The sequence below is a fragment of the Xenopus laevis genome, chromosome 8L (assembly GCF_017654675.1).
Source record: "Xenopus laevis strain J_2021 chromosome 8L, Xenopus_laevis_v10.1, whole genome shotgun sequence".
Lineage (NCBI taxonomy): Eukaryota > Metazoa > Chordata > Amphibia > Anura > Pipidae > Xenopus > Xenopus laevis.
The window spans coordinates 79,136,843-79,155,343 of record NC_054385.1 but is presented as its reverse complement, the minus strand read 5'-3'; the positions used below and the strand labels follow the sequence as shown (position 1 = coordinate 79,155,343).

The 18,501-nt window shown below is 36.6% G+C and overlaps 1 protein-coding gene across 1 annotated transcript in view; it reads right to left on the bottom strand.

Moving 5' to 3' along the window:
• The window catches only part of ppp4r4.L (protein phosphatase 4, regulatory subunit 4 L homeolog), an 80,359-nt gene that overhangs the window by 33,387 nt on the left and 28,471 nt on the right, over positions 1-18,501 (bottom strand). The window contains exons 3-6 of the mRNA XM_018230455.2: positions 9,359-9,461; positions 7,561-7,708; positions 3,938-4,011; positions 787-893 (exon numbers count right to left, since the gene is read on the bottom strand). Coding sequence (XP_018085944.1) covers positions 787-893; positions 3,938-4,011; positions 7,561-7,708; positions 9,359-9,461 — 432 coding nt within the window. The remainder of the gene's footprint in view (positions 1-786; positions 894-3,937; positions 4,012-7,560; positions 7,709-9,358; positions 9,462-18,501) is intronic.

Sequence of the window (18,501 nt, the reverse complement as noted above, 5' to 3'; positions counted from 1 at the left end):
CTGTAAATTATAAGGATATCACTAGGAGCACTAAGAAATTCTCAGAAAGGGCACAGAACTCTAACTCGATAGCCAGGAACATATCAGATTCCTTGGTGCATGGTCCTGTTTGGCAATGTCTACTAGAGAGCCAGGGACCAGAAATCAAGAGGCTAGACATGGCAATTGTTAACCGTGGTTCCTGTTGCTGCTATATAATGCCAAGCACTCTTGTTGTCTTGCAAAGTCATGTATTTTTTTTACCAAACCCACAATCAGCCATTTTTTTGTCACTTTGCACACTGTGTCCGGGTGTATGAAAATATCCACCTTGAATTGAAATGCTGCCTGCATTAGGCAGTGCTCGATTCAAAAGAGGGTTTTCTTCACTGTTCTGGACACTAATTTGTATTGTGAAATTATAATTTGACAGCACTGATATTTATAAAATACATTATTGTTATTAACACTTATGTTCCCAATATACTGTCCACTCAAATATTTTAGTCCTTCTCTTTAAATACATCCATTCTTCGTTCCTGCAGTCCAGCTTTTGCTTTATATACTGCATTGATTTACTGAGCATATTACACAAACTCTTTAGCATTCATGTCAAGGGCAAACTGCCATCACCAGTCAAAATGCTCTATGACCCCCGCCCACAACCAAACCATTCAACATTCCAAAATATTGTATTCACTATATGAGATTAGACAATAAACCTTCAGTACAAAATCATGTAAATGTCCAAACAATGAAACAAGGTAATGGGGAAGGAGTACAGAAAAATTCAAGGGTGTTACTTACATGTGGGCTTCAAACTTGCTTGCAAGTTTTCCCAAGATTTTACAGCTAGCTAAACGAGATTGCAAAGTCTGGGAAAGCTGAGCTTTTGAAACAAGTGGATTTAATATCTATAAAAAATAGACAGATATACATGAACAAATCATAATGCTTAGGGTGAAATATAGTCTGTTTATGACTATGGGATGATTACACAGGAATAAAATACATATCTTATCCAATGCAGCCCCAGCAATAATCTCTTTTCACAAACCTCTGCCAGGGGTGTATCGAGGAGAAATTTGCCCTGCTTATTGTACATATCTGGATAATTAGGGATACACTGAATCCAGGATTTGGTTCGGTATTCAGTCAGAATTTGGACTTTCTTAGCAAGTTTTGGCCAAATCCAAGTGCCTGGCTCAAACAAATCCAGTGTCGGACTGGGATACCAGGAGCCAACCCAAAAACCTTAGACTAGGGGCCCACTCTCAGTACTATTATTCTCACTCTCCTCACTCAAACTCTATTCTCCTAGTATACTATAATCTATTCCATCTATTTAGCCTCTTTGTTCTCATAGAAATAGGGAATGACCATGAAATAGGCCAAATGTCTAGCAGCATGAGGGCCCATTGACACCTGGGCCCACCGGGAGTTTTCCTGGTATCCCGGTGGGCCAGTCTGACACTGAACAAATCTGAACCTCTAGGTCTAGGACCTTTGTTTACTTTTTCACATGTTCCAGGCTCTTTTGAATTTACTTGTGAGTGATACATCAACAGTATTATCAGAATTCAGATTATCAGAAACTCTTTAAAGTGAACCTGTCACCTTAAGAAATAATTCCAAATCCTATTTCATGGTGTTAGTAAAGCAAAATAAACTTCACTTACACTATAAAAAAAAAAATTTGTTATTGGAATTCACAATCACAGCAAGCAAGCAGGAACAATTTTGTGGACACTGTTATTAAGGCATGATTCCTATGCACTGGCTACAAAATTAGATGGTGAGGAGGTAGGGGGAATGTGGGGCATGCAGTGACATCTAGAAAGTGCAGAATGTAAGAGTGAAAGTGAAAGTAATCGTATATATGATTGACAGCTGAGACTAAAAAAAAAATACACAGGTATGAATGTTTTAATAAAAAAAAATTTGTGTTTCAGGTTTATATTTGAAAATGTCTTGTATTATAGAACTTTTTTTATGTCTGGGTGACTGTTCCCCTTAAACACAACATATTTAGGAAAATTCCTTATTTTACATAAGCTTTTCAGTCTATACCTTTTGATTTGACATACATTTGGATTCACTTTGCTCCCAGCTGCCAGGCCTGGATTTCCTTATTTGGCGCCCCTAGGCCTCCAGGTCCTAAAGCCCTACAGCTTTGCCACCTTCTGTCCCGTGGAACTATGGGCAGGGGGGCAGAGCTGCAATGTAATGGGGGCGGGTCTGTTATGCAGCAGGGGCAGACCATGACATCAGGGCTGGCCAATCGCCACGTCAATCATAGGAAATCCTGCCCAGTTTTCCTAATTTGGAAAACCGTGCCTTAAGTAGTGCATGCAAGGCCATGGGACCATCTGCTCATAGTACACTACAGTAGAACCCCTATTTTACGTTTTTCAAGGACCAAGAAAAAATGGTGTAAAATCCAAGAAAATGTAAAATCAGGTAAATATGCCAAAGCAACTTCAAGTCTGTTTTACTTGAACACAATACTTAATGTGTTAATATACAGTAATAAAAAATAATTCTAACAATCAATACATTACAAGCTCATATTATCTATCAATTTAAGGAAAATAAATTAAGGTAAAACGTAAATGAATAATCATTGAATTATCATGTTCCAGAGCTAGCAAACATTGTTGAGAAGGCCAAATGCACCCTCTGTCTACTGACTACATACAAACAGAAATTATTAATTTATTGTTTTTTTTTTTTTACTGGAAACCCACAAATTATCCATTTGTGCAACTAAATATGGCACACCCTCTGTATCTGAAAGCCTGCATAAGTTGGCACAAACAAAATCATTCTTTTATGGGCCTAAATTGGTCTCTTGGCAACTTCACTCTGTCTGCCTAGATAAATGTACTTCATAAGTACTGTATAAAGACACAAAAAGCTTATTTGCAATGCAGATGTCTCCTGCTAAAGCTTCCTGTTGCCAAGGAGCAACCTTAAATGTAATTAGAAAGTTTTGGCGAAAGTGACAGTTATAAATTATTGTATTTCGTTATATGGAATTTAATTCAAAGCCTCCTGCTGAGCTGACACACAATAGAAAGCAAACAGGAAAATATTGCCATAGGAATCGCTTTTCCATTAAAAAATTAAGCTGTAATTTATGTCTCTCATCAATAACACACATTTTAAAGGAGAACTAAACTCTAAAAACGAATAAGGTTACAAATGCCATATTTTATACAATGACCTTATTGCATCATCCTAAAGTTTCAGCTTCTCAATAGCAGCAATGATCCAGGATTTCAAACCTGTCACAGGTAGGGTTGCCACCGGGCCGGTATTTTACCAGCCTAGCTGGTAAAACACCTGCCAAGGCTGGGGTCGGTATTACAAATTTACCCGCAATGTAGCTGCCGGTAAATTTGTAATACCCTTAACAAGACCCCTTGGTCCGCCCCCAATTCCCTGGAAACGTAACTTTTGTCCTCCTTCTGGCGATCTCTGTCGCGCGGCCCGCCCCCCTTTTACATCACAACACCACCCCCTTTTACATCACGACCTGCCCCCTTTTGTTCCAGCCCCCCACCAGCCAGTAAAAATTTTAGGAAAAGGTGGCAACCCTAGTCACAGAGGGTCACCATCTTGGAAAGTGTCTGCGACATTCACATGCTCAGCTGTTGAGAAGTGACACATTATCAAGCAGAAAATGAGGTTGGCCTGGTTTCTGTGCTGCCATGTAGTAATTATCTGTAATTATTACTAATCAGCCTTATATTGTGACATTTATATTCTAAGTGTACTGTATATTGTCAGTCCCTAAGCTCAGTAAGTGACAGCAGCACAGAGCATGTGCAGTGAATCAGCAGAAAAGAAGATGGGGGGCTACTGGGGCATCTTTGTAGGCACATATGTAGGTACAGAAGCACATTTAAATAACCATCTCGCTTAAATTAAAATATTAGACGCTTTCTATCATTACCTCATGCCTGATGGTCTCCTTTGGTGAAACTTCTATAACTGCAAGAAGGGTGTCCAGCCAAGCATTGCTAACCCCTGTCTCACAAAGACACACAAAAGAAACAAAAAGGAATTAGAGATGATCACAACAACTTTAGTGGTAATCAAGTGGCTGCAGACCACTAGTTTTGAAGGATATTAGTCCCTTTGGTACAGTATGTCCAAGTGAACAAATATGATGTTTTGAATGAAAAGATGCACATTGATCATAAACCTGGTATCATCCACCAAGCACAGCACAACACTGAATTATCATGGGCTATGAATTGTTTTCACGTCTCTCTATGATAAAGGATAGACAAGTGCATGGCTCAGTAGATTCAACCTGGTCATTATCTGCAAGGAATTTACATGGGCTTCCTCACATACTCCAAAATCACACAGGCAGGTTAATCAGCCCCTGATAAAACTACCCCTAATGTTTGTGAGTTGCAAGAAAGTAACAGGGAACTTAATATAGAAAGCTCCATTGGGACAGAGACTGATATAAATAATGAACTCTCTCTGTAAAGCACTGCATTAATGTGTTAATAAAGGATAATAATGAATACAGATCTTAGTTTTAGCTGAGGTGTAGCACATCACTAGCCTACAGTCTTTACATGGTTGGTTTGACATAGGTGTGCATTTACCATACATTTATCCACAGTCAAACAGTCAAAGGAAAGGATGTTTGACTAGAATACTGCTAGGTTGGGTGCAAGCCAGGCTTTAAAACAGAGCACAGCAAAACAAGTTTAAAGGGAATGTCAACCCAAAAAAATATGTTTTTGCCTAATAAAAGAAAATATAAGTCTAAGCAACATTGCAATATATATTCATTACAATTTTTCTATGGTTTTTTATTTGTTATGCTCGGGCCGGAACTAGGGTTAGGCAGAAGAGGCAGCTGCCTTGGGTGCAATAATGGGGGGCTGGGCAGCTACCTCTAAAACTGTCTTCTGCCTACCCCTAGTCCGCACCTCTCAGTCTTAATTTTTCCCTCTTGACATCCTCCCCTCTCTTGTCGCTCTCCCTCCCTCCCCTCCCCTCCATTTCTGACCCCTCCCTCTGTCACTCACCCCTTCCTCCCTGTCCGTCTCTTCACTTTCCTTTGCTAGTGCAGGGTGCCGGGGGCGGGGCTTGCTGACCTGGGGTGGGGATTTTTGCCGGCCTGGCCCAGCCATGGTTATGCTATTAAAAGCAGTGTTTATCTGTCCTGTTTTATTCTCTGCCCTGGTGGCTGAGACTGCTGATACAATGTAAGACATGCCAAATGATTAATCTGTCTTTGCTGGGGAACTTTTGCAACATTGTTTAAAATGTAACAACCAGGCGTTAGTCAAATGCTGCTTTCTAAAGCAATTGTTTTTACAAAAAACTTTAAAAGCACTGAAAAATTTTAATAAATGTACATTGGAAAGTTTCTGAGAATTATGTTTTCTTTTATTAGGCAAATTTTTAATTTGCTGTTGATTTGCCCTTTAAAATACACTACACATGTTCCAGCAATAGTCAGCAATATTCTAAAGGAGACTAGAGAAACTACAACACACCCGTTGACAAAGGCGCCTGGCGTGTTTATACAAAGACACTGTTGTTTTTGTTCCCGTTCCATATTGCCTGATGAAGCAGGAAATGCCTGCGAAACGCGTTGCAATACTGTTTTGTGAATAAACTATTATTGAAAATTACCACTTTCGTTGGTGTCTGCTTGGAGGAGGTAAGTTCATTACTACCTCCTCTGAATTACCCATTGGGTTTTTAAGTGCTTTTAGCTATTTTTATCCTTTTGGCGCCTCTGTTGTGTCTTACTACCATATCGAGTCCACCCCGAGTGGAGGGGTATCATCCCCGTTTTCTTCTTCTACAGAGAGCGACGTCTTATTCCTGAGTGGGGTCAGGATAATCTCCCCACCTGCCTATACAGTGGTTGCCTATCGGTAACCCTGGTTTGTGAGTTTTAACTTGTTTACTCTACCATTACTCCTTGTAAAAACATATTACACTATTTGGGCTCTTGGTGTTCCTTTTTGTCTCCTTTTTATACAACACACCCGTGCTATAGTTTGTGATATTTCAGAAAGCAATATTCAGAATGCTGTAGATTGTAAAATGCTGAATAGAATTAATATAGCATGGAAAGGGAAAAAACTCAGAATGCCCTATTTTGACATTTTTATCGTATTGTCCTGTAAAGTGCAATTAATGGCATTTGATGTAAGAACTAACTCTACCATTTTACAGTGCTACGCAATATGTTGGCGCTATATAAATACATGTTAATAATACCAAACTCTACTGAAGTTATCTGTTATCTGCTGTTTAAACATGTGGCTTTTTTGCCTTTGAAGCTATTATGTCATGGCTACACAGCTGCTGTAATAGTGTTGTGTTCCTGAAGTACACAACCAAGTTTTACTAGTGTAGGTTAACTGCATTCATTTGCAGATAATACAGTTAAAACATTTTTATCATTGCTGGATGTTTAATGACTCAACGGAATACTGTGACTAGCTGCCAGGGTACAGAGTTATAGCAATTCAACTGCCCTTGATAAGTGTTTCAAAATTTTAGGCATTTTGGGCATCCACAGGGCTTTTTCTTTCTGCTCATTGTTACATGAAACCCAATTCAGTGTGTGCCAAAAGCTGCCACAAACACTTTAAACACTTTCCTGAGGACAACATTGAGTAGGGACGTAGATTGCTGTCGCTACATGACTGCCCGTTATCTGTACAGATGTTCATTTTGGGATGGGTGTGATTGTAGAGGAAACACCATTCTGGAGCATATGGGGGTGGGGGAAGAATGTGTAAAGATGGTGTAAGGATGTCTAGAAAGAAAGTAATGATTATACATAAATAGAAGGGTCGGGACTGGGAGGAAGGCAGAACTGAAGTTGCAGTGTCCATAGATGGGAGGGGTAACAGAAGGGGTAGGAGAAGAGAACAGCATTGTGGGAAAACAGAAATAATTACTTTTGGGAGCAGGGAGAGTACCCACTCTGGTAGGTGTTTTGAGAGGGTATATTTCTGTGATGAAAACAGATGAAAGGGATTGTACACTGCAAGTGGGTGAAATATGCTGGGGATGTAGTTTGCACTTGTGGTAGGAGAAGACAAGAAGGGTAAACTGCTGGGGGTGTGGTGCCCAATAAGCAAACACTGCTGGTTAGGTCAAAAAAAGGGTGAATGATGGGACAGAGGACAGAGGAGATCACAATTATTTTGTTTATTGGTGGAAAAACCAGTGAACAAAAACAGCTGAAAACTTTTACAGAACTTTATGGTAAAAAAAAAGACCAGAAATTTGATGAAATGAAACAAGCACAGTCACGTCTTTCAGCAAGCAGCAATTTTATCTTTAAACTAAAAATACAGAGCCCAAAGACGTGAAGGCCCAGTCTAGGTAGGAATGAATGAGGATATATATAATTCTTTTATATTGATTGGTAAGTAGACATATCTTCATTTATCTTTGGTCATTATTGACTATAATAGGTCTGACCAATTATTAAATATTTTACATAATACAGTGTATTTGTAAAACAGTAATACTACATAAATAACTTATAATTATCAATAAACATAATGCAACCCTCACCAGCGTCTCTGTGCTCCAGATTCTGTAAAATGATTTGCAGGAAGGAGTGGCAGTATGAATGGATCGATAATGATTCTTCTTGTAAAATAGTCAGGAAGGAATAGGCTGCTGTTAGCTGCATCTCCACTCCTGCAACATGGAGAACCTCCTGTCAACAAGGGAATAATGTAATAGGATAACATTAATAGTAGAGTTTATAAAACATCTTTTAGCAGAAAACTCAGTGTTGTTCTAAAGGCATACAAGGGAAAGGTGTGTGTGTGTGTGTGTTGCCTACCTTTCGCCCCATTATTTTGCCCTTTCTTCTTACTCTTACCCTTTTGATAACATCTTTTTATATACCATTATACCATATACATTTCCTTTTGGTCTATCCTTAAGGTAGGTGCGGAAGGTATATGAGCATCCTCTTGGGTGCTGCCTAGCTTGACTGCCATATAGATGTATAACATGTGCAAGATGCTGCAGAGCCTTGTAGGTGCCACCTGCAAATGGCAGGCATTAGGTTCGGTGCTATGTTGCATCCCTAGAACTGCAGCTTATTCTGAAAACAGGTCAGTGAAAGGCTATACTGAAATCCACTGATGCAAGTGTTCTGTAACGTGCCAAATGTAACTGATACCCTGGGCCCGTGCCCTGGTAGCTGAAAACAGCAATGGCCCAGTGTACTTCTGTATGAGCACATTGCTAACTTCTTCTTTTTCCCTAGGCCAGTACATCGGCAATACAGTGAAAAAGTTGGCTTTTTTGCGTAATGTTGAGCTTTTTTCCCTACTGCGCAAGCATACCCATCCAAAAAAACGAATGAAGCAGGAAGCGAATGGCTCAGTGCTAATAGTAACACTGGTCTGGGGTATAAGGTAAGTGATTATAATCACTGGGAGGTGTTTAACATTTGGCAATTTTAACTTTCCTTCTCCTTAATTTTAAAACACAAACCTTTTGCAAAGTGACTCATTTTCTGGTCAAATACATACAGGTGTAGCCTCTCCACTACTGGATTTAGCAGAAAGTATACAGTAGTGGGCTGGGAGAATTGTTTTGCCAATACGTTTTTTTTCTGTATAGGGGTCGCTTAAATTTGCCTCTCTAGCCACACTCAGGTGCCTGTATGTAAATATGGTCCTGATGTTGAAACTGCACTGATCTGCTTTGTTTAGAAAACTGGATAGGTAAATGGATCTCAAAAAAAAAAAAGGAGGTGAAGTACCTGTCACATTTTAAATAGACACTAATAGAATTCCCTAACAGAGAGGAGTTCATTTTTCAAAACACAGCAAATCTGTGTCTGGAAACTCATGGCAGCCAATCAAATTTTTACTTTCTTTGCTCTACCTGAAGTGAACTGAAAATGGATATGCTCATTCATGAGTTGCTATGAGATCATAAAATGATCTGCCAAAGGAATAATTACAATCCCTATACTAACAACTTGCACCTTTCTAAAATCTAAATATGTAATCTGCTTTGGCTAAAATGGTATGCAACACAACATCAGAGCCTCCCTTATCCATACAAATGATTTTGTTTTCATGCGGACCTTTTACTTTCAACTAATTAAATTAATGGTATGCTGGATGTACTGTGTACAATATACAATAAATTCTACCTGTGTATTTACTTATACTCTCAGATTTTGAGCTTGTTCAAGAAAAACAGCATAGCTTAACAAATTAAACCAAATCTATTTCATCAGAGAAATTGTATTTGTTAAATGCTTAAATCTATATAAATCTATTAAAATGATCATCCTGGAGATAAAAGAATGGAATATAATTACAACTTGTATCAAACGTACTCTAACTTTTGGCACCACCCTCCTCAGTGTATCTGTAGGACTCTGATGTATTAAGACGGGTAGATTGGCAACAACACTTGTCCCCTGAATATCTTGGCCCGAACTGCAATGATAAAAATAATATATTAAATGCATGATAAATATTTAAAGGAACACAAAATATGATCATTAAAAGTATCATAGCTACAGTACAGTAACACAACAAATATACGAGAAGATCATAACCCTTCTTTTCTATGGAATATTTATTAAATTGAGAATTACCCACAGCTAAGGCACTATCAGATCCCAGTTACATATAGATTTTACATATAGATTTGCTGTTAATAAAGCTAAAGCATGAACTGTATTACATTTTCTGATTAGCATGCAGACCCAAGAGATGAGCTTTACACTAGAGCACATTTATAATGAAGAAAGCAGAAACAGAGTATGAAAAATGGCATCAATTCCTTTGCTTCACACATACTCTCCAGGGTCAGAGCGCTGTTCTGATATATATATATATATAAATATATATATATATATATATATATATATATATATATATATATATATCTATATATATATATATATATATATATATATTCTTGTGATTACTGATGTGCTCAGTAATAATCGGGGCTTACATATACAAATGGTGTTACATGACTCACTGAAACTTAAGTATTATAATAAATAATGTACCGTCTGTTGTAAAATATGAGGATATTTGAAGTCACATTTGAGTTCCATGACCTGTATAAAAGCACTCATCCTTTGGCCTTATGCTTTTGTTATGGTCATGGCATTTCTCTAACTTACAATATGCTTAGATTTTACAACAGAGTGTTTATCTAATTTATGGTTTTCCATAATTTGGAGCTTCCTGTCTCATAGCTATTAAAACAGTATGGGAAATGGCAATTCATACTTAGAAGCTTTCTGGATATTGGTTTTACAAATAATATATCCAATACATGTATATATTTATATACGTAAAAAATGAAAAAATCCTTTTCATTGTTCAAAATAAACGTTTCTGTCACATATTCAGACCTTTATCAAGATAGCCAATAGCCATGCATTTGAAGGTAGGAAAACTGTGGCTATTGGAAAGAAAATGTCTAGCAACCGGTTGTGCCGCGTGGGCTTTACTGATGGCCAACTGATGATTACTAATCCGCTCCCTCAGTGTGGTGACAGTCTTACCCACATAGTATAGGCCACATGGGCAGGTGATAATGTAAACAACATAGATAGAAGTACAACCCAGTCAGTGGTTGATCTTGAGTCTTTTACCTGTATGTGGTGGAGGAAAAGCCAGACCACTGAGTAGGCAACGACAGGTTGTGCAGTCCGGGCAATTGTAGCACCCCAATTTTATCTTACTAGATAACCAATTTGCAGGATAAGGGTTTTGTAAGGTGTCCATTAAAGTTCGTAACCATCAAAATGTCTTTCAAATTCCTATCTCTTCTGTACCCCATCATGGGTGTCGGGGCCCTAAACAAAGACAGTTACTTGTCCATATTAATCATGGGCCAATTGGACTTAATTTTCTTAGAAAAATTGTTTGCAACAGATACATATATACCAATAGTTTCCAAACCAGCACTCCCTTTAATGATAAAATTTAATTTTATTGTTACATAGTATCTGCTTCCAATGTTTCGGTCCCCATTGGGACCTTTTTCAAGGATGATCCCCTCTCTTTTCTATATTGCCTTGGAGTGCGGATCCTCATTGGAGAATTATATATATATATATATATATATATATATATATATATATATATATATATATATATATATGCTTTTATAAAAGCAAAATGATACTTTGTATAATATGTGACATCTTGATTGGATTTTATGAATTTATTCTTTGTTTGCAAAGTAGGTAAACTTTCACCTACAGGTCCTTTGCAAAGAATGTATTTTCTACAGTTGCCAAGGTAACAGTGTTTCTAAAATAACCTTAACGTAGCCTGGCCATTTCCGATGTATACTATATATATATATATATATAGATATATATATATATCTATATTTGCCTGCAAAAACATGAGGGTTTATCAAACATTTAATGGAGAGAAATTGATTTATAAATATGCATTGTCACTGTGGCTACAAGCTGTGTACTTCATTTTTCAAGGCAACAAAGATCTTCTCCGTGTTGTATATTTTCCTTTCTCATTGCTTAAAGGGAATATTAACATAGCCCCCTTCAAAAATTCCCAATGTACAAAAGGAAGGAGCCAATTCTGAAACACCCGTTGCCTCCATTGAGACAGTTATTACAACTTAGAGAGCCTAGTCATAAAATAGTGAGTCTTGCTAGGGGATAACTTTGGATAATTGGTACAGGTATGGGACCTGTTATCCCGAATGCATGGGACCTGGGGGTTTCTGGATAAGGGATCTTTCTGTAATTTGGATCTTCATCTTAAATCTACTAAAAATCCCCCAATAGGATTGTTTTGCCTCTAATAAGGATTAATTAAATCTTAGTTGGAGTAAAGTACAAGGTACTGTTTTACTATTACAGAGAAAAGGGAAATCATTTTTTAAACATTTTAATTAATTTATTGAAATGGAGTCTACGGGAGATAGCCTGCCTATACAGAACAGAACCCCCATTTTATGTTTTCCAGGGGACAATCAATAAATAGTATAAAATCCTGGAAATATGTAAGATCAGGGAAATGTTTCAAAGCAATCTATTGTTCAAGTACACAAAGGATATAAACACAGGAGTCAGTTTTACTTTGAAATTAAGTAAAAAAAAAAACGAAATTAAATCCCAAGCAGTTTGTATGCGATTACCTTTACAACTACATTTGCTTTAATTCGTTTGTGCCACGTCAAAGAGAAAAACACAGAAAGACACAATGAATGATTCCAAATAATTATTATTAGCAGCAATAGTATTTATATAGGGCCATCATCTCCCATAGTGCTTTATAATCAATATTTTTTTTGCTTCTATTAGAAACACACATCCTTGGCAATGTGCATACAAACTATGTTTGTTCCTATAAGGTAAAATCCAACGTGCAGTTAGTTAACCTACACAAAACAAGGCGAAGGAAGCTACTTTGTACCTGTGTATGACAGCAGTGACACCATATGGCTGTGTTGTTAGCAAACCCCTTGCCTTTCTTCTACCATTGAGTGAGGTGCTAGAGCTGCTGTTGTAACTGTGCTCATCATTACAACAAGCTACATCAGTTAGGTTCACAGTGGGCAATATAGCCATTATGTTCAAATATATCAATTGCTACACTGGCAGCAAATTACAACTTCCCCAGAACTATGTTGTATAGATATAAATATGGAATGTGCATTGAGGGCACCAGACACTAAAGGACTAGTGTTTCTTATCTACTCCATACTACTCCAACCATCTTTTACTCCATACCAAAGAGGCAACCCTTTCATTGACTGTCATACAAAATGGTTTAAAGATACACTTCACTTAGATGCAAATGACTGGGGTGACCTTACCAATATATACATCATTGGCAGTAATGCTCATATACAATAGCCCACAATACACAGAACGTATCTTACGTGACATGTCTCCACTCTATGGGCCTTAGTCCAGATAATTTATGCTTCAAATATGAAGTGAGGTAAACAAATTTGTAGGGCAGAACTTGTATATGCCAAACATCAGAAAGCATAACCCTTTATAGATAACACTGTATCCATAAGACTTCTATTATTCTATGCTAGGAAACAATTGGCGTAAGCTGCCCCCTCAAATTTCCTAAAGTATTGGAAGAAATTCATAAACCAGGCCTTCCCACCTTATAAATAGACTTAACTATGCAGGCAGCCAGACAAATTTGAGAAAATATAGAACCCATGGATAGATGGTTGGACTACAGCCACAATGTTAACTGATTGAAAATTGTATAGAATGTTTAGGACCTGCAAACCCAAAAGTTTAGATACAGTGGTGTATATTCAACAGCTGCCATCCTACTCTTTTATATATACTGTGTGTGTGTGTGTGTGTGTGTGTGTGTGTGTGTATATATATATATATATATATATATATATATATATATATATATATATATATATATATAAAGTAAGCTTGAGGCACTCACAGGGTTTATGTTGCAAAAAACAAAAAAGGTTTATTTAGCCTCAACGTTTCGATCCCCCACAGGGATCTTCGTCAGGAGCAGTATACAGACAAACAAACAGACCCCTCGGGGGTCCTCCTAGAACCTATTTGGAGTCAATTGGTGGACTTTGAAAAATTTAATTTTTTTTAGTGAAAAACTTTGATTCGAATTTGCCCGAATACAGACCTATTTGAACGAAAACTGACCTATTCGGGCAAAAAAAAAAACAGACTTAATTTCGGTTGGTCTTTTTGAATTCTAATTTCGAAGTTTTTCATTTTTGAATTTTTTTTTGCATTTTGTGCAGTAAGCTACAAGAAAATGCCCTCTACAAAACAGTGATTGTTCATCCATATTTTGTAAAGTATTTAAGCTGACCAACTATGTCAGTCATCCCTGGTCTGGCCAGTCCTACACTCACTTTACTTTGATTCATTAAGAATTTTTTTTAAAGGGGAAGGAATTTTCTAGTAGCTTAATACACAAAATGTCTCAATGTCCTTAACATATTGGGTTGAATGCAGAGGACCCCTTGTCTTTGTATGAATGCTGTGGTCACAGACTCATTGCACAGTACAGTTTTAAATTTAGCGGTGTGCACAACTTCCCCTTTTTTTCTATAGTGTATATGCAATATATATATATATATATATATATATATATATATATATATATATATATATATATATATATATATATATATATATATATATATATATATATATATATATATATTGTGTACCATTAGAGAGAGCAGCATGTCTACGGGCCTTGTTTCTCAAAATCCACATTTTTCGGAAAATTTTAAATAAAAAAGTCAGACCAAACTAGAATCGACGATTGAACCTTATTTATTATTAAAGCACAATTTTTTCAGATCAGGTAAAAACTCAATAAAACCGATCGACAGTCCAAATCGCAAGATTTTTTCGGATTTCTTTCGCGAATCTCTCGTTTTTTTCTGCCTTTTCCCCGAAAACTTAGAATTTTTATGATTTTTGCACAAAATAGTCAGACTAATTCCAGAGCAGACCACAGGAATTCCAAATAGGATAGGGATCTTTCCCATTGACTTATATGCAACCTCAGCAGGTCTGAGATGAAGTATTTTCAGATTCTTTTTCCATCCTCGAAATATAATAAAGCGTGACAAATTTGATTTTTTTTTCCATTAAAAATTTAATTTTATAGTTAAAATAATGTTTCATAATTCTATATTCTCTCTGTTAGTGGATGTGCTTTTCTGCTTGCTATATACAGTTAGATATCTGTATTTCTTGCAAATGTACTGCACAACTTTCAATGTATACACATTATATGTATATCTCAAATAAACATCCTATATTTAAAACATAATTATTTACCAAGAGCCTTTTTTCTTGCTAGGCTATCAGCCAACGAATGGACAGAAGTGTATTTTATTCTTCCCTTTATACTTCTCCCTGTTAAAGTTAGAACACACATTTCAAGCTAAAACATTAAATAAACATGTTGCTTGCCATTAGCTCGGTTTATTCTTTATAACAATTGCTGAAAAGCCTCCCACTCAGTTTAAACCCCTTTTCTACATTTCTCTATGGACTTGGTAAGCTAATTGAAATAAACTGACATGCTAGTCATGTGTATTTTACTATTTGACACTAAATACTTCTGTTTAAAAAGTTAATTTGCAATAGCTCTATTGCATCTGAGGGATTAAGCCTCACAGATAATGTAATTATCTGATTATATTCAAGGTAGAGGGTTGTTAAATACTAGCCGTTTCTTTTGTTGACAGTTTAAACAAATATACACATTATGAGATTGTGAGGGTTCTGCAAGCCTCAAAAACAGAGAAATAAAATGTAATCCCACGCTGAGCCCCCTTTATGTTGCCAAATCTAAAACAGCAGCTCACACAGAAAAGAAAACAGGCATAGGCAGACAAGCCAATTTGCATGATAAATAAGACATACAATCTTTTCAAGGTATTACTAACAGCAAGAGATAAGATTCATTTCAAACTTTACCTGAACCCAATGTGTTTCCTTGTTGCATATAATTCTGTCTAAATCCCAATATAATTTTATTAATCATAATTATTACAGGTATGGGATCCCTTATTCGGAAACCCGTTATGCAGAGAGCTCTGAATGCTGGGAAGATCATTATACATATAATCCATTTTAGGCAAATAATGCTACTATTAAAACTTGTTTCCTTTTTCTCTGTAATGATAAGACAGTACCTTGTATTTGATGGTAACTAAGCTTGAATCTACACTGGTGGCAAAACAATCCTATTGAGCTTATTTCATGTGTAAGAAATTTTTAGCAGAATTAAGGTATGGAGATCCAAATAATCCACAGGTCACAAGCATTGTAGATAACAGATCATACTACTACCTGTAGTAGGGTTTTCTCAGCTAGCAGAGCCTACTGCAGTGATTTTCAGACTAAGGGAGTTATTTATCAAATTCTGCTACAAACTCCGATAAAATCCGCTCGTCTTTTTTACGCTTATTTATTATTACATTTTCCCGAAAATTTGCTTTGCGTGTAATAATCAAATATTCACGATTTTTTCTTCAGTTTTTCACGAATTTCACGATTTTTTGGCATTTCCACCCAGAAACTTTGGGGTATTGCACGAAACCCAGCGCACATCAAAAAATCATTTTGACTTCTCCCATTGACTTATATGCAACCTCGACAGGTCTGAGATGCCGGATTTTGAGATTCAGACTTTTCCATCCTCAGGGTTTAATAAATTCCAAAAAATTCGTGATTTTTTTAAAACTCTGATTTTATAACAAAAAAATTACAAATTTTTCATGATTTTTGCATTTGGAGTTTAGTAAATAACCACCTAAATGTTGGGTTTATGGTTCAATATTTCTTCCAGGTTCAATGGATGTGATAATAACACACATATATAAAAATATTGTCATCCTAATAATAACTAATACATCAATTAAGTGTACATAAACGGCTTTGATGATTTTCCAATACAATCTATGGTTACAAATAACCATAATCTCAAGATAAATGGCACATGTATTGGGGGCAAATATCTCCTGTGCCGTGCCCGTGTTAACCCTTAATGTACCACCAACTTTTGTGTGGGGGAAATCTTCAGTGAAACACAAGATACAGAGAGTTGCAGTACAAACATGTTCTCTTTATTCTCACAGCCTTTAACAGAACAGCAACACATTCACAGGGCTCAATCTCCTAGCCTTTTGCAGAACATTGCCCGTAACTGCACACTGCAAGGAGGAACACATGATCACAGGCACCCCTCTTGGGCCCTGGCCGGCTCAATCCGGATCTAGTCTTTCCTCTTAAACCCTGGCTGGCAGGATTTCCGCTGGGAACACTATGCCCACTCACTCCTAGTTGGGGCCATAGCTGCCCATGCTAGTTACCTCTCTAACTTACACTCCCTAGAGTTTAGTATAACGCCACTAGGCCTCATACAACCTATGCTTAGTACCTTTTCCAGGAGATGACTCTACTGCTGCAGTGTGCTCTGCTCATCTAGCATCCCACAATGCATCTCTAATATCACTTCCTGAAACCTTTCCTTATATAACTTACTATTCTCTACCCACTGGGGACGTTCCCTCACAAATGTTATGCTCCCCCTAATGGCCAACTAAATATATGTATTAACCATTACTTAAATATTTATATTAACTCATTACGATTTTACCCTATTACACCCTCCTGAAAACCAGCCACATCCTTGTGTCTGCTAATTAAACTATTAATATATATATATATATATATATATATATATATATATATATACATAAAAATATATACACAGACACACCTAGGGGTGCCAACTTCAATGTGGCCTGTTCGGGCTCAACTTTCTGTTCGATTTTCAGCCTTATGAAACCCGAGCAATAATCTGGCCAATACATGAAAAACATTTAAATACTAAGATATTCACCTTAACATGGCATAGTAACTATCAAGTGCAGTTAATTTCTTATTATTACAGATACAAAAAAAGCAAATCAATCAAAAAATTTTTTTTCTAAATTAACATTTCTGGATTTCAGAGCTTTCTGGATAACTGATTTCTGTATACTATAGAATTCATACCTGCACTTAAAGGTTTGGGCTTACTTATCAAGCAGAATATACTGTAGCTAGAGATAGGGTTGCCACCTGTGTGGTTTTGAACTGGGCATCAACACTTTAAAACCTTGGCAAAACTGGATAGAAATCAAACCAGTTGCATTATGCAGTAGCCCCGTCCTGGTTTCATAACTCCACCAACATCATTGCTCCCACCTCTGATGTCATCATGCCTGTTATTACATCACTGCCCCCCAGCAAAGGTTGCCACCCTAGTCCCTAAATGCTTTATATATAATTAATGAAAAAAATATGGGGCCAGTAATGCATTGTTATCACCACCAAACACAGAAGCAATAAAAATCCCAAACATGCCATAGCATCAGAAAATAAATACCACAGTGTAGAAGTGATTGACATTTGTCAGCCTCTATTTATTCTTCTTGTTCTCTTTATAGACTAAATGTATATTTCTCTAATTCAGAATGTAAATAAAACTACCAAAACCATTGTCAGAAAGGAACATACAAATACAATAAATATAGGTAAAATATAAAAATAAATTACATGAAGAAATACTAGTTTTGAATGGTGGAAATGTGTTATTCATTCTTCTGTGAGAAGCAGATATTGATATCAGCGGCAATAATATGTTTCCCTAGCAATATAAAATGAATAATCATGCAGTGCCACAGCCATATCTGCCCCCCAAAAACCCTCCAAAACAGTTATAGGTATTTTTAAAGGAGAACTAAAGCTTAACTAAAGAAATAGGCTAGAAATGTTGTACAGAATGTTTTGTGCTTCTGTACCAGCCCATTCACCAACTGATAAATATGATTTTAAATATCTCATAGGAATGAAAGGAATAAAAATAGAAACTGGGTGCATTTTTCTATCGTAAACTCTAATCTCACATTTTGCTAAATATCAATACACTCTTTATACACTTTACT